This window comes from Ornithorhynchus anatinus, chromosome 4 (genome assembly GCF_004115215.2).
Source record: "Ornithorhynchus anatinus isolate Pmale09 chromosome 4, mOrnAna1.pri.v4, whole genome shotgun sequence".
NCBI lineage: Eukaryota > Metazoa > Chordata > Mammalia > Monotremata > Ornithorhynchidae > Ornithorhynchus > Ornithorhynchus anatinus.
The window spans coordinates 134277593-134302496 of record NC_041731.1 but is presented as its reverse complement, the minus strand read 5'-3'; the positions used below and the strand labels follow the sequence as shown (position 1 = coordinate 134302496).

The window sequence follows — 24904 nt, the reverse complement described above, 5'->3', positions numbered from 1 at the left end:
CTCCCCTTATTCACCCCTCCCTCAGCCCCACGGCACTTAGGTCCACATCCATAATTTCTTTCTATTCATGTCGGCCTCCCCCTTTAGACGGGAAGCTCGTTTTGGGCAGGGAACGGATCTACCAACTTTCTTAGATTGTACTCTGCCAACTTGTCAGCTGGGTGACTGTGGGCAAGTCACTTCACTGTTACCTCATCTGTCAAATGGGGATCAACTGTGAGCCTCACGAGGGACAACCCGATGACCCCGTATCTCCCCCGGCGCTTAGAACAGTGCTCGGCCCATAGTAAGCGCTTAACAGATAGCAACATTATTATTACTCTCCCAAGAGCATAGTAAGCGCTCCATTGATTGATCGATAAATCAGGCTGGGTTGGCTGTGCCCCCTGGGGCCAAACAATTAATACTGATAAAATGATAATGCTACTAAAAATTGTGGTATTAAGCACCTGCTCTGGGCCAGGCACTGTATTAAGCGCCGGGGTGGATACAAGCAAATCAGGTTGGACACGGTCCCTGTCCCACGTGGGGCTCACAGTCTCAATCCCCCTTTTATTCATTCATTCAATAGTATTTATTGAGCGCTTACTATGTGCGGAGCACTGGACTGAGCGCTTGGAATGGACAAATCGGTAACAGATAGAGACAGTCCCTGCCCTTTGACGGGCTTACGGTCTAATCGGGGGAGACGGGCGGACAAGACAGTGACAGTAAATAGAATCGAGATAGCAATAAATAGACGGGCCCAGAGAAGTGAAGTGACTTCCCCAAAGTCAAACGGCAGACAAGTGGCGGAGCCGGGATTCGAGCCGGTGACCTTCTTGCCTCCCTGGGCCGTGCTTCTGCGTCCCACCGCTTCCACGGGAGGAAGGTTTTTCAACTCTTAGCCTCCCCTCCCCTTTCTTACTTAGGCTCCCGGAGAAGAGAGGCTGATTTTCGCTTTTCTAAATCCGGGTGCGGCCGGGGGACAGTGGGGAGCTCGACGGGTTCCGGGCCTTCCCGGGCAGGGAGGGGACGGGTTCAGGTGAAGTCAGGGTCCCCTGGTCCCCTTCTTCCCGATCAGCCACCCCCAGACCCGAGCAGAGTCTCCTAGGATCCCGAAGCGCCGTTCGGGATGTTGGAATCCTCAGGAATCCCCGTTCCCCGTTGGGGGCCGGGGTGGAGCCGGTGCAGGTGGAGGAACGAGAGTCCCGGGCCTCGCGTCGATGGCATCCTGGGCCCCGGGCGCTGGTGTGAGACCATCTCCTTCCCGCGCTCCCGCTGAGATTGGGAGGGGAAGCAGCAGGTCCTAGTGATTTGAGGAGCCGCCGTGGCTCAGTGGGAAGAGCCTGGGCTTAGGGGTCAGAGGTCATGGGTTCGAATCCCGGCTCGTCAGCTGCGTGACTTTGGGTAAGTCGCTTCACTTCTCGGTGCCTCCGTTCCCTCATCTGGAAAATGGGGATGAAGACCGGGAGCCCCACGTGGGACACCCCGATCACCTTGTATCCCCCCCAGAACAGTGCTTGGCACACAGTAAGCGCTTAACAAATACCACCATCATTATTATTATTGCTGAGCCCGGGCCCGGGTGGCCGAAGGAGCAGAGTTCTAATCCCGGCTCCGCCACCTGGCTGCTGTGTGACTCCGGGCAAGTCACTTCGCGTCTCTGGGCCTCAGTCACCGCACCTCTAAAAGGGGGATTCAGACCGCGAACCCCACGTGGGGCAGGGATTGTGTCCGACCTGAATACTCCTACTATTTTAGTCCAACCCAGCCCGCGCGCCTCGCTCCTCTGATGCTGACCCTCTCACTCCACCTTGATCTCGTCTAGCTCTCCGCCGACCTCTCGTCCCCGTCCTGCCTCTGGCCCGGAACACCCTCCCACCTCATGTCCGACGGGTGATTTCTCTCCCCCCCGGATCCTTCAAAGCCTTGTTGAAGGCCCGTCTCCTCCAAGAGGCCTTCCCCGACTACGCCTTCCTCTCCTCTTCTCCCACACCTTTCTACACTGCCCCGACTCCCTCCCTTTTTTCATTCCCCTCTCCCAGCCCCACGGCATCTACGTCCCTCCGTATGTGTCCTTTATTTATTTACATTACCGCCCGCCTCCCCCTCTAGCTCACTGTGGGTAGGGAATGGGTCTTTCTATTGTTCTTTCGTACTCTCCCAAACGCTCTGCCCCAGGTAAGCGCTCGGTAAATACAGTCGACCGACTGCCTCACGGAGTAGCCCGTACCTTCCCCGGCGCTCAGTAACGATCATAATATTGTTGCTATTTGTTAAGCGCTTACTGTGTGCCAAGCACTGTTCTGAGTGCTGGGGTAACACAAGGTAATCAGATTGTCCCACACAGGGCTCGCAGTCCTACACCCCGTTTTACAGATGAGGTAACTGAGGCCCAGAGAGGTGAGGTGACTTGCCCAAAGTCACACAGCTGACAAGCGGCGGAGCCGGGACTAGAACTCATGACCTCTGACTCCCCAGCCCGGGCTCTTCCCACTGAGCCAAGCACAGGGCTTCGCACGCAGTAAGAGCTCAATAAATACGACTGAATGAACAGGGTGAGCATTTAACAAACGCCATTTGAAAAGAGTAAAAAAAAAAAAGAAAAGAGAGAAAAAGAAAATCCCTGCCCCCCCCCCCCCCCCCCGACCCGCCCTAAGACAATGACGGCCGTGCTAAGCACTGTACCGAATGCCGGGACCCATACGAGACGATCCGGTCGGACGGTCCCCGCCCCCCTAAGGGACCGGGTCGCGCCCGGCCGAGACGGACTGCCGCTCTATACCCCCTAATTGAAGGAGAGAGTATTATCGGGCCGCGTACGACTTGGTATTAATCCATTTTATTATAAAAATAATATAATATAAAATAAGTTTATAGGACTCGACTTTCCACAATTATCTGGACACCTGGGGAAAGACGGCATCGCACTTCCCGGTGCGATATATTTCAGCGCGGAGACGGAGGGGCTCTTCGGCCAGCCAGCCCCTCTCTCCACCGGGGACTCTCAAGTGTCGACGGGCGTCTGACACGAGCGTTCCTCCCGTCACCGCGCCTTCCTTCGTACAGTCAGACCGCCTCCGTCCGTCCGACTCGGTCCTAAAGAGTCTCTGAGGATGGAGCGGCCCCCTCCTCCCCGACTCTGGGGGTCCCGGGGAAGACAGACCCCGCCGGCGGACGCTCGCCGTCGACGTGGGTTAAAATTCCTCCTCCGGGTCCCCCCGGGGTCACCGTCTCCAGGCGGATCCCGGGACGCGGGAGCCTCGGCTCGCGGACGAACCTTCCCGCGGGGCGGCCGGGGGAGATCTCCGGCCCCTCGCCGCGCGGGACCGGAGAGGCCCCGGCCCCCGGGGGGCGCGGGCGAGGGACCCGAGGGCGGGGGGGCCGTCCCGGCCGACCGTCCGTCTATCCGGGTGGGGTCACTGACAGCACTCCATCATGTGTCTCATCACCTCTTCGCCCTGCTCGTCGTCGAAGAGCCTCATACAGTAGGGACACTGGAGGTCCCCCTGGTCCCGGCGGGCCGAGCCGGGGGCGTCCGCCTGCGAGGCCGACTGTTCGGGCCGGGGCTGGGCCCGACGGGAGCCCCCCTGCTCCGCGCCGGCCCCCAGCAGGGGCTCCGCCACGCTGGCCCCTACGTACATGTGGCTCTTGTTACTGACGTGAATCCGACAGTGACCGCTGCCTTCTCTTCCTTCCTACACCCGGACAGAAAATACAACAAGGCTCCCGTTATTCGCTGGAGCGATAATCGAAAAGCGAGCATTCGATAACCATCGCCGCGGTATTTGTTAAGCGCTTCCTCCGTGTTAGGCGGATCGGGGCGGACACGGTCCCTGTCCCACATGGGGCCGACGGGCTCGATCGCCATTCTAGAGACGAGGTAGGTGAGGCCCGGAGAAGTGAAGGGGCTTCCCCGAGGTCACGCAGCAGATAAGCGGCGGAGCCGGGATCAGAGCCCGTGGCCTTCCGACTCCCAGGCCCGGGCTCTATCCGCTGACCCCGTTAAATAAAAATAATGGCACTTGTTAAGCGCTTACTACGAGCCAAGCGCTGTTCTAATGTTGGTATTTGTTAAGCGCTTACTGTGTGCAGAGCACTGTTAATAATGTTAATGTTGGTATCTGTTAAGCGCTTACTCTGTGCCGAGCACTGTTCTGAGCGCTGGGGTAGACACAGGGGAATCAGGTTGTCCCCCGTGGGGCTCCCGGTCTTCATCCCCATTTTCCAGATGAGGTCACTGAGGCCCAGAGAAGTGAAGTGACTCGCCCACGGTCCCACAGCTGACAAGTGGCGGAGCCGGGATTCGAACCCATGACCTCTGACTCCACTGAGCCACGCTGCTTCTCTAGCTCCAGAGGAGTTACCCAACTCCTGGGGAAGTTTTTCATTCGTTCAATCGTATTTAGCGAGCGCTTACTATGTGCAGAGCACTGTACTGAGCGCTTGGGATGAACAAGTCGGCCTCAGATAGAGACGGACCCCCGCCGTTTGACGGGCTTACGGTCTAATCACGGGCTTACAGTCTACGAAGTTATCAGTCGTCTTCAGCGGGCGTGTGCGGAGCACTGTCCTAAGCACTTGGGAGAGCAGCGGACCGCGCAGTTTTCAGACACGTTCCCCGCCCGTGACAAGTTTACAGTCTGGAGAGGTGTCCGTGGGGCTGACGGAGGGGTGAATCAAACTACAGTCGATCAGACTGTGAGCCCGTCGTCGGGCAGGGATTGTCTCTATCTGTCGCCGAATTGTCCATTCCAAGCGCTCAGCACAGTGCTCTGCACAGACCAGGCGCTCAATAAACAGGATTGAATGAATGAATGAATAAAAGGGACAGATCCACATGTAAGGGTGAGGCAGAAGGGCGTGAGAAAAGAGGAAATGAGACTTCGTCAGGGAAGGCTCCGAAGTGGGGGGAGTCACCGTCCATCGGCTAGTAGACGACCGGGCCACGCCCGGCCGACCCGATCATCTTCTATTCACGCCAGCGCTCAGTACGGTGCCTGACGCTTGGGAAGCGCTTGGCAAGTGCCAGAAAAACAGAGCCAAACGGAAAAATCCACGTGGGGGAAGCGTCGGCAGCCCAGGGAGGGCAGCCGGTCCGCGCGGCGAGTAGTGAAGCGGCGTGGCTCGGCGGAGAGAGCCCGGGCTTGGGACTCTGAGGTCGTGGGTCCTCGTCCCGCCTCCGCCACGCGTCTGCTGTGTGACCTTGGGCAAGTCACTTCACTTCTCGGTGCCTCAGTGACCTCATCTGGAAAATGGGGATGAAGACCGTGAGCCTCAGGGGGGGGGACAACCTGATGACCCTGGATCCACCCCAGCGCTTAGAACGGTGCTCCGCACACGGTGAGCGCTCGACCAGACGACGACTGATGGAGCGAATGAGTGTCGTCCATCTGGGCTGTGGGTCCCGTGCTGGCCTTTCCGGCCCAGCCGACCCCCATCCCCAACAGGTCAAGGCCGGGGGAGGGAGGCTCCCGAAAACGCCTCCACAGCGGCCGAGATGAAGTAACGTCTCGGGTCCCGAGGGTGGGGATGTCCCCGGAGAGATGATGACGACGGGATTTGTTAAGCGCTTACTATGTGCCGAGCGCTGTTCTAAGTGCTGGGGGGGATACAAGGTCATCGGGTCGTCCCCCGTGAGGCTCACAGTCTTCATCCCCATTTTCCAGAGGAGGGAAGTGAGGCACCGAGAAGTGAAGCGACTCGCCCACGGTCACCCAGCTGACGAATGGCGGAGCCGGGATTCGAACCCATGACTTCTGACTCCCAGGCCCGGGCTCTTGCCACTGAGCCACGCTGCGAGAGACGGGGAAGGACGCCTGCGGCTTCCTCCTCCTCCTCCTCTCCACAATCAGGGCGGCCGGGACTGCCCAGTCAATAATCTCCTCAGTTCCCCCCCCCCCCCCCCCCCCCCGAGGAGAAGGGAGGGCAGGGAGAGGCAGTCGGGGGGGAGTCTCATTTTGGGCCGGGTTGAAACTTTAACACCTGCACTGCGAGACTCCCCGTGGCGGACCGGAATTGCAAACGGATTGGGGTTGGACGATGGAACCACCCTCGGTCTAATCCGAGCGGCACGGCGGCCTAGTGGACCGAGCCCGGCCCCGGGAGACAGAGGGACCTGGGTTCGGATCCCTGCTCCGCCTCAGTTCCCTCCTCTGTGAAATGGGGATTAAGACCGTGGGCCCCGTGTGGTACGCGAAGCAGCGTGGCTCAGTGGAAAGAGCCCGGGCGCGGGAGTCAGAGGTCACGGGTTCGAATCCCGCCTCTGCCGCTTGTCAGCTGGGTGACTGTGGGCGAGTCGCTTCACTTCTCTGGGCCTCGGTTTCCTCGTCTGTCAAATGGGGATTACCTGTGAGCCTCCCGTGGGACAACCCGATGCCCCTGTATCTCCCCCAGCGCTTAGAACGGCGCTCTGCACGTAGTAAGCGCTTAACAAATACCAACGTTATTATTACTGTTAATCAGACTCCGGGCCTCTTCTGGTCCACGACGCGGTTTCGAGGGACGCGTGTGGCCGCCGGGCCAGCTCTTACCTGCCTGCCGGACAGCTGCTGCTGCAGAGCAGCGACCTGTTCCTGAAGTTCTTGGATCTTACTCTGGGCCCGCTCCCTGTCTGCCCTTTCCGACGTGAAATCATCTCTGTACACCAGAACCTGCGAAGAGAAGAACCCGTCAGTTTTCCAAACGAGGCCGTGAAAAACGTTTCAAGTCTCCTCAAGGAAAATACTAATTCTGGTGCTCGGTAAGCGCCGACAGAGGAGGGAAAGACGAGATAATGGGGGTAGAGAAGCAGCGGGGCTCAGTGGAAAGAGCCCGGGTTTGGGTGTCGGAGGTCATGGGTTCAAATCCCGGATCCGCCACTTGTCAGCGGGCAATCATTACCCTATTTATTTTGTTAATGAGATGTAAATCGCCTTGGTTCTATTTATCTGCTTTTGTTTTAACGAGAGGTTCATCCCCTTGATTCTATTTATCGCCATTGTTCTCGTCTGTCCATCTCCCCCGATTAGACCGTGAGCCCGTCAAAGGACTGTCTCTATCTGTTACCGATTTGTCCATTCCAAGCGCTCAATAAATGCTATTGAATGAAAGTCACTTCACTTCTCTGGGCCTCAGGTCCCCTCATCTGTAAAAGGGGGATGAAGACTGTGAGCCTCACGGGGGACCACCCGATGACCCTGGATCTCCCCCAGCGCTTAGAACAGTGCTCTGCACATAGTAAGCGCTGAACAAATAGCAACATTATTATTACACTATGGTGTACGCGATAGATACACCTGAATGAATGCAAAGGGGCGCTGACCCTGACAGCGAGGGGTCTCCATAGCATCAGATAATAATAATAATCATAATAATTATGGTAATCTGTGAAGGGTTTAATACGTGCAAGCCACTGTCCCAAGTGGTGGGGTGAATACAAGCAGGTCGGGTTGGTCACGGTCCCTGTCCCGCATGGGGCCCTCAAACCCGATCCCCATTTTACTGACGAGGTAACCGAGGCCCCCAGCAGCGAGGCGACTGGCCCAAGGTCACCCAGCAGCCAGGTGGCGGAGCCGGGATTAGAACCCAGGACCTTCTAACTGCCAGGCCCAGTCTCGATCCACTAGGCAGATGTGCGTTGCCTACAGTGCTCTGCACATAGTAAGCGCTTAACAAATACCAACATTATTATTATTATTATTAGAGGAAAGAGCTCGGGCCTGGGAGTCAGACGGCCTGGATTCTCCGACTGATTCTCAGCACCGAGAACTTTATAGCTACCCCAGCGCTTAGAACGGTGCTCGACCTACGGTACGCGCTTGGCAAATACGTAAAGATAATAATAATGATACTAATAATAATGTTGGTATTTGTTAAGCGCTCACGAGGTGCCCAGCACTGTTCTAAGCGCTGGGGTAGACACAGGGGAATCAGGTTGTCCCACGTGGGGCTCACGGTTAATCCCCCTTTTCCAGATGAGGTCACTGAGGCCCAGAGAAGTGACTTGCCCACAGTCGCACAGCTGACAAGCGGCAGAGCCGGGGAAGCGGCAAGCGCTCCGCAAACACCGCGGTCATTATTCAAAGCCCGCAGCCGTTCCCGGAGGAGGCCAACGTGTCCCCCGAGGCTCCCGGCCCTTCCCCGGCCGCGACGGAACCGCTGACCTGTTCCTCCAGGATCTGCATGCGTTCCTTGTCTCCGTCTCGGGCCTTCCTCAGATCTTCCAGTTCTCGCTCGACTTGGCCGCAGTCGTTGAGTTTCTCTTCCAGCAGCTTGTTGAGGCGGAAGATCTCCTTGCGCATCAGCTGGCCGCTGGCGGCCGCCCCTTGGCCGGCCTGCTCCCGGGCCGCCTTCAGCTGCGAGTGCAGCCCCTTGACGTATTCGTCCCGGCTGGCGTCGTACTTCTGCCATTTGGCGTTCAGATCCTCCACCTGACAGGCGCGGAGAGAAAGGCCCGGGTCACCTCGGCTCTCGTCCGCGCACGGGGGCCTCACCCCGCTCGGCGGCCCCGGCGGCGGACGGGCAGCGGGGCGGGGGGGGTTAACAGTGCTGGTGTTTGTTGAGCGCTTACTATGGGCGGGGCACCGTTCTAAGCGCTGGAGCAGATACAGGGGAATCAGGTCGTCCCACGTCAGGCTCACCGTCTTTATCACCATTTTCCAGGTGAGGTCACTGAGGCACAGAGAAGCGAAGCGACTCGCCCACGGTCACCCAGCCGACGAGTGGCAGAGCCGGGAGTCGAACTCACGACCTCTGACTCCAAAGCCCGGGCTCTTTCCACTGAGCCACGTTGACCGGCCGGGCTACCTCGACGCCCTTCGCTCCTCCCGCCACAGAATTATAATATACGGAGAGCGGAACGGTTCTTAAAACGGTGCTCTGCACATAGTAAGTGCTTAATAATAATAATGACGTTGGCATTCGTTAAGCGCTCACTATGTGCCGAGCACCGTTCTAAGCGCCGGGGGAGATGCGGGGTCGTCGGGTCGTCCCACGTGAGGCTCACGGGCTTAATCCCCATTTTCCAGATGAGGGAACCGAGGCCCAGAGAAGTGAAGCGACTCGCCCACGGTCACCCAGCTGCCAAGCGGCAGAGCTGGGATTCGAACCCATGACCTCTGACTCCCAAGCCCGGGCTCTTTCCGCTGAGCCACGCTGCTTCTCATCAACCCGCACACCGGACTAGGAGGTGATCGAGGCCAGGTATTAGACGAGATAAAGCGGCGCAGACGGCAGAACACTCACATAAATCACTTTCTGTTTTAATAACGTATTTTCTTCCTGCAGCTTGCAAATGACGGCTTCCTGTAGGGGCATTTCGCTGTCAGAAAACTGCAGCTATGGAAAAAAAAAAAAAAGGTTTCAGTTATAAAATGTCGTTCTGCAACAATCTTAGCTCGTCCCTTTCAGAGAAGCGTAAGCAGCCCGTCGCCGCTATCGATCGGGCACTTATCGTGCGCCGAATTTTGTCCGAGTGCCAGACGACAGAGGCGGTAGACAGGTTCCCTGCCCCCAGCGAGTTCATTCATTCATTGAATAGCATTTATTGAGCGCTTCCTATGTGCAGAGCACTGGACTGAGCGCTTGGAACGGACAATCCGGCAACAGGCAGAGACCGTCCCTGCCCCACGACGGGCTCACGGTCTAATCGGCGGAGACGGACGGACAAAAACAAGACCACTTAATCGCGATAAATAGAATCGAGGGGATGGACACCTCATTAACAAAATAATAACGATTATGGGATTTGTTAAGCGCTTACTATGTGCAGAGCACTGTTCTAAGCGCTGGGGGAGATACAGGATCATCAGGTTGTCCCACGTGTGGCTCTCAGTTTATTTTTTTCAATCCCCATTTTTGCAGATGAGGTAACTGCGGCCCAGAGAAGTGAAGTGGCTTGCCCAAGGTCACACAGCAGACAAGTGGCGGAGTCGGGATTTGAACCCACGACCTCTGACTCCCAAGCCCGGGCTCTTGCCACTCAGCCACGCTGCTCAAGTGCTTCAAGGGGAGAGAGATGAGCGCACGGGTGACGGGGAAGGGAGAGGGAGTTGGGGAAAGAGGGTTTGAACTGGGGAAGGGATATGTTGGTGTTGGAGGAATAATCATAATGTTGGTATTTGTTAAGCGCTTACTGTGTGCACAGCACCGTTCTAAACGCTGGGGGAGATCCGGGGTCATCAGGTTGTCCCACGTGAGGCTCCCGGTCTTCATCCCCATTTGACAGATGGGGTCACTGAGGCCCAGAGAAGTGAAGCGACCTGCCCACGGTCACACGGCTGACAGGTGGCAGAGCTGGGATTCGAACCCACGACCTCGGACTCCCAAGCTCTTTCCACTGAGGGAACGAAGCGCGTGGGCCGGGCTCTAGCAGGAAGTCAAGGAAATCTGGGAGGAGGGGGCGAGCCGATTCAGGGCTTTAAAGCCCGGGGCGAGGAGTTTCTGTTTGACGCGGAGGCGGAAGGGCAACCACTGCAGGTTCTCGAGGAGGGGGGAGAAACACGGCCTCAACGTTTCCGTAGAAAGACGACCCTCTGCTCTCCCCCCTTCCCCTCCCCTCAGCACTCTGCTCATTTTTATATATTGTTTATTACCCGATTTATTTTGCTAATGCGGTGTCCATCCCCTTGATTCTATCCATCTTGATGGGGTTGCCTGGTTTTTGTTTCGTTCTCTTTCTCTCTGCCATCCGTCTCCCCCCTTTAAACCGTGAGCCCGTCACTGGGCGGGGGCGGTGTCTCTCTGTTGTCCAACTGTCCATTCCAAGCGCTCGGTACAGTGCTCTGCACATAGTAGGCGCTCAATCGATACAGCTGTGTGACTGTGGGCAGGTCACTTCACCTCTCTGGGCCTCAGTGACCTCATCTGGAAAATGGGGATGAAGACCGGGAGCCCCACGGGGGACCACCTGATTCCCCCGTGTCTCCCCCAGCGCTCAGAACAGTGCTCGGCACATAGTAAGCGCTTAACAAACACCAACATTATTATTATTATTATTATTGCATGAAGACGATCCCGGCGGCAGAGCGCAGTAGGGACCGGAGCGGGGGGAGACGGGAGGCTGGGAGGTCAGCGTGGAGGTTGATGCACCCGATTTATAGGATCTCGACCACGTCTACCTCGCCCCCAGTCCCTTGCCCCTGTCCCTCCCTCAGAGCTCTATTAAAATCACATATAATAATAATAATGTTGGTATCTGCTAAGCGCTTCCTATGTGCAGAGCGCCGTTCTAAGCGCTGGGGGAGATACGGGGCAGTCAGGTTGACCCACGTGAGGCTCACGGTCTTCACCCCTATTTTACAGATGAGGGAACTGAGGCCCAGAGAAGGGACGTGACTCGCCCACGGTCACCCAGCTGACAGGCGGCAGAGCCGGGATTCGAACCCATGACCTCTGACCCCCAAGCCCGGGCTCTTTCCACTGAGTCACGCTGCCTCTCATTTCCTCCAAGAGGCCCTCCAGAAACTCCGTGGCTCAGTGGGGAGGGCCCGGGCTTGGGGGCCAGAGGACCTAGGTTCTAATCCCGCCTCCGCCCCACTTGTCTGCCGGGTGTGACCCTGGGCAAGTCACTTGACTTCTCTGGGCCTCGGTCGCCTCATCTGTAAAATGGGGATTAAAAGTGTGAGCCCCATGCCGAATTGTCCATTCATTCAATAGTATTTATTGAGCGCTTACTATGTGCAGAGCACTGTACTAAGCGCTCGGAACGGGCAAATCGGTAACAGATAGAGACGGTCCCCGCCCTCTGACGGGCTCACGGTCTGATCGGGGGAGACGGGCGGACGAGAACGATGGCGATGAATAGAGTCGAGGGGAAGAACGTCTCGTAACAACAATGGCAAATAAATAGAATCAAGGTGATGTACATTTCATTAACATTCCAAGCGCTTAGTCCAGCGCTCTGTACGTAGTAAGCGCTCAGTAAATACTATTGAACGAATGAGTCAACGTGGGGCAATCTGATTACCCTGTACCTACCCCAGTGCTCAGAGAAGTGCTGGGCACACAGTAAGTGCTTAACAAATACCACCGTTATTATCATCAGCTAAGCCCTCTTTTCCCCTACTCCCCGTCCCTTCTGCATTACCCTGACACTTGGATTGGTACCCTTTAATAATGATGTTGGTATTTGTTGAGCGCTTACTTACTTACTGTGTGCCGAGCACCGTTCTAAGCGCTGGGGGTAGACACAGGGGAATCAGGTCGTCCCACGTGGGGCTCACGGTCTTAATCCCCATTTTGCAGATGAGGTCACTGAGGCCCAGAGAAGCGAAGTGACTCGCCCCCAGTCCCACAGCTGACGAGTGGCGGAGCCGGGATTCGAACCCATGACCTCTGACTCCAAAGCCCGGGCTCTTTCCACTGAGCCACGCTGCTTTAGGCACCCCACGGCACGGCATCTGTTCCACTGTTTTAATGTCCGTCTCCCCCTCCAGACTGTCAGCTCGTTGTGGGCAGGGAACGTGTCTATCGTTATACCGTCCTCTCCCGAGCGCTTAGCACAGTGCTCCGCACATATTAAGTGCTCAGTAAATACCACTGACTGATTGCGGTAGTCGAGGTGGGATAAAAATAATAATAATAACGTTGGTATCTGTTAAGCGTTTACGACGCGCAGAGCACCGTCCTAAGCGCCGGGGGAGATCCGGGGTCATCGGGTCGTCCCACGTGGGGCTCACAGTCTTCATCCCCATTTTCCGGATGAGGTCACTGAGGCCCCAGAGAAGCGAAGTGACTCGCCCACAGTCCCACAGCTGACGAGTGGCGGAGCTGGGATTCGAACCCAGGAACCCTGACTCCCAAGCCCGGGCTCTTTCCACGCCTGCCCGGATCCGTGGCAGTTTGGAGGGAGAGGAAAGGGCAGATTCTGGCGATGGAGGTCGGACAGGATTCGGTGACAGATTAAAGGGGAGAGATGATAATGTTGGTATTTGTTTAAGCGCTTACTATGTGCAGAGCACCGTTCTAAGCGCTGGGGTAGACACAGGGGAATCGGGTCGTCCCACGTGGGGCTCACGGTCTTCGTCCCCATTTTACCGATGAGGTCAGTGAGGCCCAGAGAAGCGAAGTGACTCGCCCCCAGTCCCACAGCTGACGAGTGGCGGAGCTGGGATTCGAACCCATGACCTCTGACTCCCAAGCCCGGGCTCTTTCCACTGAGCCACGCTGAGCTGAGGACGCTAAAGTTACAGGCTTGGAACCCCAGGAGGGTAGTCATGCCTTCATTCAAGAGTATTTATTGAGCGCTTACTCTGGGCAGAGCACTGGGCTAAGCGGTACAGGGTAGTGGTGTGGTCTACAGTGATGGGGAAAGGCAGGGACAGGACAGGGGTTGGGCGGGAAGATGAGGGAGTCGGTCTGGGACACGGTAAGTTCGAGAGGTTGGCGGGACGTCCGAGGGGAGACGTCCCGAAGGCTGGAGGAAATGTGGGACCGCGGAGCGAGATCAGGACTGGAGAGGGAGATCTGGGTATTTATTGAGCGCTTCCGATGTGCAGAGCACTGGACTGAGCGCTTGGAATGGACAACTCGGCAACGGATAGAGACGGTCCCCGCCCACTGACGGGCTCACGGTCACGTGGATAGCGATGGTCGTTGAAGCCGTGGTAGCGAACGAGTTCTCCGAGGGAGTTGGGAAACGTTTCCAGGAAAAAGGGCCGGTCCAAAATGTGGAGTCTGGAGAGAGGACTGGTAGGAGGGAGATGGGGTGATGATGATAATAATAATGTTGGCATCCGTTAAGCGCTCACTACGTGCCGAGCGCCGTTCTAAGCGCCGGGGGAGATACGGGGTCGTCGGGTCGTCCCCCGCGAGGCTCCCGGTCTTCATCCCCATTTTCCAGATGAGGGAACCGAGGCCCCGAGAAGCGAAGCGACTCGCCCACGGTCACCCAGCTGCCAAGTGGCAGGGCCGGGAGTCGAACCCGTGACCTCCGACTCCCAAGCCCGGCTCTCGCCACTGAGCCACGCTGCTTCTCGATAACCGGAGAGAGCCGCGGGGTCAAGGGAAGGGGGTTTTTCCCCCCCAGGATAGCGGAGACACGCGCGGGTCTGAAGGCAGTGGGAAAGGCGGCGAACCGGCGACCGTGGCAGTTCGGGAGGGCCGGAGGCAAATGTTTGAATAAGGTATGAGGGCATGGGGGTGGATTTTGAGGAGGCGGGCGGGACATCTCCCGAGACACTGCTGGGAAAGAGGGGGGGGGGGGGTCCAAGAAGGGGCCGGAGGCCGGAGGGGCTGGAGGGAGCAGGAGAGATAATAATGTTGGTATCCGTTAAGCGCTCACTATGTGCCGAGCACCGTTCTAGGCACTGGGGTAGACACAGGGGAATCGGGTCGTCCCACGTGGGGCTCGCGGTCTTCATCCCCATTTTCCAGACGAGGGAACTGAGGCCCGGAGAAGTGAAGCGACTCGCCCACGGTCGCGCAGCTGACGCGTGGCGGAGCCGGGATTCGAACTCATGACCTCTGACCCCCAAGCCCGGGCTCTTTCCACTGAGCCACGCTGCATCTCATCTGTAAAACGGGGACGAAGACCGCGAGCCCCACGTGGGACGACCCGATTCCCCTGTGTCTCCCCCCAGCGCTTGGAACGGTGCTCGGCGCACAGTGAGCGCTCAACAGATACCGACGTTATCTTAACTCCATGCGGGACAGGGGCCGAGGCTAACCTGATTTGCTTGCATCCACCCCAGCGTTTAGTAGAGTGCCCGGCACGTAGTAAGCGCCACACGTGGGCCAACCCGATGACCCCCGTCTCTCCCCCAGCGCTTCGAACGGCGCTCTGCACATAGTAAGCGCTTAACCGACACCAACGTTATTAACAAACGCTAAACTCGTTACCATGATTATTCATGAGAAGAACGATCAACTGAACAGAACTGAGCACCGGCCTGTAGGGTGAGGCCGGTCGCTCGTTTTCGGTCGTATTTATTGAGCGTTTACCGTGTGCGGGGCCCTGTACTAAGCGTTTGGGGGAGTATAACGCAACATTAGACAGACGCCTTCCCTGCCCACATCGGGGTCACTGGGGGAAAAGGGGTGGAGGGAGGGAAGGGAGGGCGCTGGACAGTCGATGCTCCCCTGCCCCTCCTCACCCTCCTGTCAATAGGAGGAAATAACCGTGCTATGGGTTAAGCGCTCACTCTGTGTCAGGCGCTGTACTGAGCGCTGGGGTGGATGCAACCAACTCGGGTGGGACCGTCCCCCACGGGGCTCGCAGCTCAATGCCCGTCTTCCAGATGAAGGAGCCGAGGCCCGGGGAAGTGACAGAACGTACCCAAGGGCACAGAGCGGCGGACGGGTGGTGGAACCGGCATTAGAACCCAGATCCTTCAGGCCCGGGGCCCTATCCCGCTGAGAAGCAGCGTGGCTCAGCGGAAAGAGCCCGGGCTTGGGCGTCAGGGGTCATGGGTTCTAATCCCGGCTCCGCCGCTCGCCCGCTGTGTGACTTTGGGCAAGTCACTTCTCTGGGCCTCAGTGACCTCATCCGGAAAACGGGGAGGAAGACTGGGAGCCCCACGTGGGACATCCTGATCAGCTTAGCACAGTGCTCTGCACATAGTAAGCACTTAAATACCATCAGCACTATTATTATTACTCGGGGGGACCCGGGGCTGGGCCAGGGGCCCCTCCCCAGTTGGCGGGAGCTGAATTCAAGGATCAGCTCTTGGCCCCACCGGTTTTGTTTTGAAATATCCCCAAGGCAGTCAGGTTTCTATGTGTACGTTATTTCATTCACCCCCAAATAATAATAATAATAATAATATTAGTACTTGTTAAGTGCTCGGTATGTGCCAAGCACCGTTCTAAGCGCTGGGGTAGATACACATTAATGTTAATGTTGGTATTTGTTAAGCACTTACTATGTGCCCAGCGCCGTTCTAAGCGCTGGGGTAGACACAGGGGAATCAGGTGGTCCCACGTGGGGCTCACGGTCTTCATCCCCATTTGACAGATGAGGTCACTGAGGCCCCGAGAAGCGAAGCGACTCGCCCAAAGTCACACAGCTGACGGGTGGCCGAGCCGGGATTCGAACCCCTGTTCTCTGACTCCGAAGCCCGGGCTCCCTCCGCTGAGCCACGCCGCTTCTCTACACATTAATCAGGTTGGACGCAGTCCCTGTCCCACGTGGGGCTCGCGGTCCTCACCCCCATTTTCCAGATGAGGCCCAGGGAGGTGAAATGACTTGTCCGAGGTCACGCAGCAGACACGTGGCGGAGTGGGATTAGAACCCGGGTCCTTCTGGCTCCCAGGCCCGGGCTCCAGCCACTAAGTCACACCACCGCAGCGAGGAACGGCCGAAATCCGGGTCGCCTATCATAACAGCAGCCATCATGGTATTTGTTAAGCGCCTACTCTGTGCCAGACACCGTTTTAAGTGCCGACGTAGCCCCGGCTTAATCAGGTTGGCACAGGTTAAGGAGAAGGAAGAACAGGCATTTCATCCCCAGTCTACAGACGAAGAAACTGAGCCCCCGAGAAGTTGGGGTAGACAGAGGCTAATAATAATAATGTCATAATAATAATAACGTGGGTATTTGTTAAGCGCTTACTATGTGCGGAGCGCTGTTCTAAGCGCCGGGGGAGATACGGGGTCATCGGGTTCCATGTGAGGCTCACAATAATAACGATGATGATGTGGGTATCTGTTAAGCGCTTACTATGTGCAGAGCCCTGTTCTAAGCGCTGGGGTAGACACAGGGGGAATCAGCTTGTCCCCCGTGGGGCTCCCAGTCTTCATCCCCATTTTACAGACCAGGTCACTGAGGCACCGAGAAGCGAAGCGACTCGCCCGCAGTCACCCGGCTGCCGAGTGGCAGAGCCGGGATCCGAACCCATGTCCTCCGACTCCCGAGCCCGGGCTCTTGCCACCGAGCCGCGCTGCTTCACAATCTTCATCCCCATTTTACAGATGGGGTAACCGAGGCCCAGAGAAGCGAAGTGACTCGCCCCTCCCTCCCCCCCCCCCCCCCCCAGGTCGCGCCCGGTCCACGTCCCACCCGGGGCTCAGGATCTTCATCCCCGCTTTCCGGATGAGGTCGCCGGGGCCCGGGGAAGCGAAGCGACCTGCCCGAGGTCACACGGCAAAGGTGAGGAGGAGGCTGGGTTCGAAACCGGGCCCTCCGAGTCCCGGGCCCGGGCTCTTTCCACCCGGCCGGGCGGCTTCTGGCTCGGGTAAAACCCAGTCCGTCACACACCGGCCCGGGCGGCAGAAGCGAAATGATTCACCGCCCCAACGTTTGTTTCAAGTGTAGAGTCTGAAGAGGTGAAACGCTACAAGCTAAAAGGACAGGAAGGTATGACTGTGAAAGTTTAAAAAATTCCCAAGGATCTACATACCTACATTCAAAAAAACAACACACACACACACACACGCACGCACACGCACAATACAGAGGTAATTCAAAACGAAGGCAAAATTCCCCCCCGAGCGAGCTGGGAATCACATCTGACAAAACCGGCGGGGCCAGGGAAGTCCCCGCTGTAAAGTCAGCTCGTTACCCGGCCGGAAACTTGACACCGATCGAGTTGGGTGATGTGACGGCTCGGTATCACGTGGGCCAGAGACACCGACCCGTCTCTCACTCCGCCAGGGAGAAACGGGCCTTTTCTCATCGTGATGATGATCATCTACATCATCGTTGTTATGATCTATATTATCATACGCGGAGCGCCGTTCTGAGCGCTGGGGTCGACACAGGGGAAGCGGGCTGTCCCCCGTGGGGCTCGCGGTCTTCACCCCCATTTTCCGGACGAGAGAACCGAGGCCCAGAGAAGCCAAGGGACTCGCCCACAGTCACCCGGCTGCCGAAGGGGCAGAGCCGGGATTCGGACCCGTGACCTCGGACTCTTTCCACCGAGCTGACGGGCTGACGCGGTCGGTCGTTTGGTCCCCCGCCCCGCCGGGCGTCCCAAGGACCATCTCCGCGAGCGAGCGAGACGGAGCTTTCCTTTCCCTCCGCTCCTCCCCTCCCCCTCGGCACCGTCTCTATTTTGTCAGCCGGGTGACCGCGGGCAAGTCACTTGGCTTCTCTGCGCCTCGGTTCCCTCATCCGTAAAATGGGGATTTACTGTGAGCCTCCGGCGGGACAACCTGATTACCCCAGCGCTTAGAACGGTGCTCTGCGCATAGTAAGCGCTTACCAAATACCAACACGATTACATTTTATGACCCTACTTATTTTGGTAACGAGGTGTCCCTCCCCTTCATTCTATTTATCGTCATGAAGTCGCCTTGTTTGTGTCCGTCCGTCTCCCCCGTTCAGACCGTGAGCCCGTCACTGGGCGGGGATGGTCTCTCTCTGTCCGTTCCAAGCGCTCTGCACGTAGTACTAGGTGCTCAGTAAGTACTGTTGAATGAATGGATAAAGGCCTAAGGGAGGTGGACCGCTCGCGCTCTCTCTCTCACGGATCGGGGATCAGACACGACCCCCCCCACCCACAAGGCCCGCCCTGGCCCTTCGCTCGGTGGCGCTCGGTACCCTCATTATTCTATTCATTAAGCGCTCGCGACGCGCGGGACCCGGGGACGGATAGAAGCCAGTCGGGTCGGACGGAGTCCCCGCCCCACTCGGGGCTCGCCGGCTCAACCCCCATTTCAGGATGAAGTGAGGCACAGGGAACAAAGATAACAACGATAACGATAATATTGCTATCGTTGGGCAAGTCACTTCACTTCTCGGGGCCTCAGTGACCTCATCTGGAAAATGGGGATGAAGACCGGGAGCCCCACGTGGGACGACCTCGATTCCCCCCGTGTCTACCCCGGCGCTTAGAACGGTGCTCGGCACCTAGTGGGCGCTTAACCGATACCAACGTTGTTATTTATTATTATCAATAATGATGACGATGTTGGTATCGGTTAAGCGCCTACTAGGTGCCGAGCACCGTTCTAGGCGCCGGGGCAGATACACGGTCGTCAGGCGGTCCCACGTGAGGCTCCCGGTCCTCATCCCCATTTTACAGATGAGGCGACCGAGGCGCAGAGAAGCGAAGTGACTCGCCCGCCGTCACACAGCCGACGCGTGGCGGAGCCGGCATTCGAACCCGTGACCTCTGACTCCCCGACCCGTCCTCCTTCCACTGAGCCACGCTGCTGTTGTTAAGCGCTTATTATGTGCCACGCACTGTTCTAGGCGCTGGAAGTGAAGTGACTTGTTAATTATTTTGTTAACGTTATTTTGTTAATGAACCGTACACCGCCTCGATTCTATTTAGTCGCCACTGTTCTTACGAGACGTTCTTCCCCTCGACTCTACGTATCGCCACCGTCCTCGTCCGCCCGTCTCCCCCGATCAGGCCGTGAGCCCGTCGGAGGGCGGGGACCGTCTCTGTCTGTCGCCGACTTGTTCTATCCAAGCGCTTAGTACAGCGCTCTGCACCTAGTAAGCGCTCAATAAATGGTATTGGAAAAAAAAAAGAAAGGTCACACAGCGGACAGGTGGCGGAGCCGGGATTAGGAACCCAACGATCTGATTCCCAGGCCCGGGCTCTAGCCACCACGCCGTGCTGCTTCTCGTTGCGCTTCGCTGAGCGCTTACTGTGCGCAGGGCGCTGTACTAAGCGCCTGGGGGAGTACAGTCAGACAGCGTTGGCCGACACGCTCCCTGCCCGCGACGAGCTCACATCCCCATCCCTCCTCGGCCCGGTGACGGAAGCCCAGCACAGGGAAGCGGTACGGCGTAGTGGCTGGAGCCCGGGCCTGGGAGTCAGAAGGTCATGGGTTCGAATCCCGGCTCTGCCACGTGACTGTCGTGTGACCCTGGCCGAGTCACTTCGCTCCTCTGTGCCTCGGTCACCTCCTCCATAAAATGGGGATGAAGACTGTGAGCCCCAGGTGGGACAGGTACCCGTGTCCAACCCGATCTGCCCGTATCCACCCCGGGGCTCGGTACGGGGCCCGGCACGTAGTGAACGCTCAAGGGAAACCATCCTCAGTAATATTTCCGGAGCACTTATCGGGTGCAGAGCGCCGAATTAAGTGTCAAATAACAAAAATAACAATACCGCTGCTAAAAATAATAACGCTTTTTGTTCGGCGCTGTGTGCCAAGCGGTATCGAGGGTTAGGGTGCCGCTACTAATAATGATAGTGTCGGTATCCGTTCAGCGCTCACTCTGTGCAGAGCACCGTTCTAAGCGCTGGGGGTAGACACAGGGGAATCGGGTCGTCCCGCGTGGGGCTCACGGTCTTCATCCCCATTTTACAGATGAGGGAACTGAGGCCCAGCGAAGTGCAGTGACTCGCCCACGGTCACACAGCCGACGGGTGGCGGAGCCGGGAGGGTAGATACGTGAGAAGCGGCGTGGCTCAGCGGAAAGAGCCCGGGCCTGGGACTCAGAGGTCATGGATTCGAATCCCGGCTCCGCCCCTCGGCAGCTGTGTGACCGCGGGCGAGTCACTTCACTTCTCTGGGCCTCAGTTCCCTCATCTGTAAAACGGGGGATGAAGACCGGGAGCCTCCCGTGGGACGACCCGATGACCCCGGATCTCCCCCGGCGCTTAGAACGGCGCTCGGCACCCGGTAGGCGCTTGGCAAATACCAACATTATCGTTCCAAGACCACTGAGTCCCGCACGGGGCTCAGAGTCTCAGCAGGAAGGAGCCCGGGTATCGAATCCCCATTTTGCAGATAAAGGAACTGAACCGAAGCCACCGGCCCGAGGTCACACACAGCAGGCGGGAGGCGGAGCCGGGATCGGAACCCAGATCCTCTGACTCCCTAGGCTGGTTGCTTTTCCCAGCAGGCCAAGCCCCCTGCCCACGGTGAATTCGGAGAAAGCCGATCGGCAGGTCTGGTCTTTCGCCCCTCGCTTTGGGATCGTCGGTCATTCCCGGAGGATTCCGGTCCCTCCCCCCGCCCCCCCCCCCCCGGGCCCGGCGAAGCCGCGGGCCCAGAGGGAAAGTTCATCCTTCCGGCATTTAGGCGCTCACCCCGCGCCGCGCGCCGTCCCGAGACTCGGACTAAATCCGAGCTGATCGGGTTGGGGACCGCCCCCGTCCCGCGTGGGGCTCTCCCAGTCCTAAATTCCCCATTCTCCCGGTGAGGGAAGTGAGAAGTGACTCCTAGCGGGAGCTCACCTCCTCCGGGAGGCCCTCCCACGCTGAGCTTCCCCTTTTCCCTCTGCTCCCTCTCCCTTCCCCCCTTCAGCTCCCCTCAGCTAAGCCCCCCTTCCCTCTGCTCCTCCCCCTTCCCCTCCCCTCCGCACTCTGCTCGTTCGGATAGATTATTTACGACCCTATTTATTCGGGGAAGGAGGTGCCCATCCCCTTCATTCGATTTAACGCGATGAAGTCGTCTCGTTCTCGTCCGCCCGTCTCCCCCGCTCAGACCGTGAGCCCGTCGTCGGGCAGGGACGGTCTCCATCTGTTGCCCAACCGTCCGTGCCACGCGCTCAGTCCGGTGCTCCGCCCAGGAGCGGCGTGGCTCAGCGGCAAGAGCCCGGGCCGGGGAGTCCGAGGTCGTGGGTTCGAATCCCAGCTCGGCCCCTTGCCGGCCGTGTGACCGTGGGCAAGTCACTTCTCCGGGCCTCAGCGGCCTCATCTGTAAAAGGGGGGGGCGGGGCGGAGACCGGGAGCCCCACGGGGGACGACCCGATGACCCCGTCTCTCCCCCGGCGCCCAGAACGGCGCCCCGCACATAGTGAGCGCTCAATAAATACTACCGAATGAACGGACTCGCCCGGCAGACGAGCGGCGGAGCTGGCACCCGAACCCAGGTCCTCCTGCCTCCCGCGCTCGGGCCCCACCCCCTAAAAGCCAGGCTGCCGCGACCGCTCCGCAGCCGGGGCGAGGTGAGGGACGTCCCTTCCCCGCTGAGAAGCAGCGTGGCTCGGTGGAAAGGGCCCGGGCTTGGGAGTCAGGACTCATGAGTTCGAGTCCCGGCTCCGCCACTCGTCGGCTGGGTGACCGTGGGCGGGTCCCTTCACTTCTCTGGGCCTCAGTTCCCTCATCTGGAAAATGGGGATGAGGACCGCGAGCCCCACGTGGGACGACCCCGATTCCCCCGTGTCTACCCCAGCGCTTAGAACGGTGCTCGGCACACAGTGAGCGCTTAACAGATGCCAACCTTGTCTTCTCCTCCCGCCCCGCCGACCGAGAGAGGAGACGGGCCGTAGGGAAGGAGACCCACCTCCCGGATCCGGAGCGCTCGCCGCCCCTCGTCCCCTACCTTATCGGGTCTCTCCAGGGGGATCCCGTCCTCCGATTTCCCTCGCGCCGACTGTTTCTCTTCCAGACACCTGGCCAGATGCTGGCACATCTCGGCGGTGGCCGCCAGCGTCCTCCGCAGCTGATGGGTCTCGTCGGTCAGCGAGCGGCACAGGACCTCGCTGGTGGCCTGGACCTTCTCCTTCTCCGCCAGGCTCCTCTGCAGCAGCAGGATCTCCCGCTCGCGTTCATGCTGGGGCCGCGTGATGATCTTCTGCATCTCTCGGTCCTTCTCCTCCAGCTGCCGGTTCGGCTTCTGAACCTCCTGGAGGGGAAACCGAAACGGGCATTCGATTAAAGGAAACCGGCGTCGCCTCCTCCTCTTTCTCCTCCTCCTCCTCCGCCGAGCCGGAGATCCAAACCACGAGCGACGTCCCGCTGCAGAAATAACCCCCGAGTTCCCCCTTGGGGCCAGGCCTCTCAGAGATGGCGCGTCGGAGGTCTGCCTCTCATTACCAGACCTACACACTCATAGCGAGGTCCGCCGGTTCCTCTCCTCATTATCTGCGGAGTTTTTCGGCCTCCGTGGCTTGCTCCGAAACCCCACTTCTACATTTGATTTTCGTGAGTAAGAGTGAAAATCGGGGGGTTTTTTTCTCCCCCCTCTTCTAACCTTCTGCATCATCGGACGTCGGAACCTCGAGCGGCGGGCCGGCCGGCGATTTCGCCCGGCCGCGGGGAGGTCCTCGTCTGACTCCGAGGGGGCCCGCCTCGCCGGAGGCCTCGTGGGTTGGCACGGTCCTCCGGCCGCCTGCGTCCCCTCCTCCTCCGGCTGAGCGGCCTGAGCCCCCCGCCCCGGGCCTAGGCGCCTCCCCTGCCCGTTTCTACGGCTCGCCGGGATGAGGCGAGGGAGACGGAGAGTCGCCGAGGTGGAACGAATCGGTCCTCGCTCCGCGGACGGGTCCGGAAGAGGCCGAAGCGCCCGGAGGAAATGAGATTTCTGAATGCCCCCTGGATTTCCCGTCCCCGTTCGACCTCGGCCTCCGCGTACCCTGGGAAAACCCGAGGACGGGGTTGGGATCGTATTTTCCGTACCGCTTCTTCGAAACCGCACAGCCCGGAGTTACTGCCGCCTCGTACGAGAACTCACTCGTCGGTCGGTGCTTTCGACGACCTCAGAAATCGCCCCGTTCCTCGGACTCAGACGTGCCCGACCTACCCCCTGAAAACCGGTCTTCGGGGCCCGTCCCTCTCCGATCCGCAAAGCTCCCGGAACCGTCTCACCCCCCCCCCCCCCCCCGGCTCCTGGCCAGTCCATCGGCCGATTCCCCGGGGTCGGGGTCGAGACGTTCAGTCGTGTTTATTGAGCGCTCACTGTGTGCAGAGCACCGGACCGAGCGCTCGGAACGGACGGATCGGTAACGGACAGAGACGGTCCCCGCCCTCCGACGGGCTCACGGTCCGATCGGGGGAGACGGACGGGACCGATGGCGATAAACAGGATCGAGGGGATGGACGTCTCATTGAAACGACAGCCAATAAATAATGATAATGATGTTGGTATTTGTTAAGCGCTTACTCGGTGCGGAGCACCGTCCTAAGCGCCGGGGGAGATCCAGGGTCATCGGGTCGTCCCCCGGGAGGCTCCCGGTCTTCATCCCCATTTGCCAGATGAGGTCACCGAGGCCCAGAGAAGTGAAGTGACTCGCCCACCGTCCCACAGCTGACGAGTGGCAGGGCTGGGATTCGAACTCATGACCTCTGACCCCCAAGGCCCGGGCTCTTGCCCCCGAGCCACGCTGCTTCTCTAAATAGAATCAAATAAATAGAATCTGGGGGACGTACATCTCACTAAGAAAATAAACAGGGTGATGAAGATACGTACCGTCGAGCGGACGAGGACGGTGCCGAGGGGGAGGGAGAGGGGGACGAGCGGAGGGAAAGGGGGGAAAAGGGGGTTTAGCTGAGGAGAGGTGAAGGGGGAGCAGAGAGGGAGCAGAGGGAAAAGGGGAAGCTCAGTCCGGGAAGGCCTCTCGGAGGAGGTGAGCTCTCAGGAGGGTTTCGAAGAGGGGAAGAGGATGAGTTTGGCAGAGGCGCGGAGGGAGGGCGTGCCGGGACCGCGTCTGCACGTCCCTTCAGGTGCACACGGCAAATCAAAAGGAAAGAGGCTTCGAATGGAGCTTAACGGGCCTCATCGAGAGACTTCATCGGGAGACGTCCGTTGGGATGAGCGGGAGACTGTACGGGGCACCCGAACCCACTAAATTCTCCGAAGAGAAATAAAAAACCGTGCATTTCTAGAGGAGGACGGCCAGTAATCGACGGTGGGAAGGACCGTTTGCGATGAGCTGATGGAAGGCTCCGGCTCCGGGGCTCTAACCCCAATTCAAAACATCCCGCCTCCCGCCTCTCAAGTTGTCACGTGACTGTTTACGGGGTGTCCTGCGACCGAGGGCGAAGTTTTTCTTTTGTTTCTTGGTCTAAGCGAGCCCTCCGATAAAAACGGATTCGGTCGATTTACTAGACAGCGGATCCTTTCCGTCCGGCACCGCTGAACGACACCGGCCTGCTTCCCCATCCCTTCCCCGCCCCCGTCCGCCCCTCCCCTCTCTCGTCGGTAACAGATCATGATTATGGCATTTGGGAAGCGCTCACTACGTGCGAGGCGCTACTGTCCGGAGCGCCGGGGCGGATGCAAGCAGACCGGGTCGGACGCGGCCCCGGTCCCGCGTGGGGCTCACGGTCCTCCTCCCCATTTTGCAGTCACCGAGGCCCAGAGAATAATAATAATAAT

General features: G+C 58.7%; 1 protein-coding gene across 2 annotated transcripts in view; it reads right to left on the bottom strand.

Moving 5' to 3' along the window:
- Window positions 1-2805: 2805 nt before the first annotated feature.
- The window catches only part of TNIP2 (TNFAIP3 interacting protein 2), a 28143-nt gene continuing 6044 nt past the window's right edge, over window positions 2806-24904 (bottom strand). Inside the window, exons 1-6 of one of the 2 annotated variants that reach the window (XM_029062020.2) lie at window positions 23206-23306; window positions 22133-22435; window positions 9208-9300; window positions 8127-8393; window positions 6516-6635; window positions 2806-3680 (exon numbers count right to left, since the gene is read on the bottom strand). In XM_029062020.2, the coding sequence (XP_028917853.1) occupies window positions 3402-3680; window positions 6516-6635; window positions 8127-8393; window positions 9208-9300; window positions 22133-22390 (1017 nt within the window). In that variant the 5' untranslated portion in view covers window positions 22391-22435; window positions 23206-23306 and the 3' untranslated portion in view covers window positions 2806-3401. Of the gene's footprint in view, window positions 3681-6515; window positions 6636-8126; window positions 8394-9207; window positions 9301-22132; window positions 22436-23205; window positions 23307-24904 lie in introns of those variants that run through there. The other variant, XM_029062018.2, reaches the window with a different exon arrangement.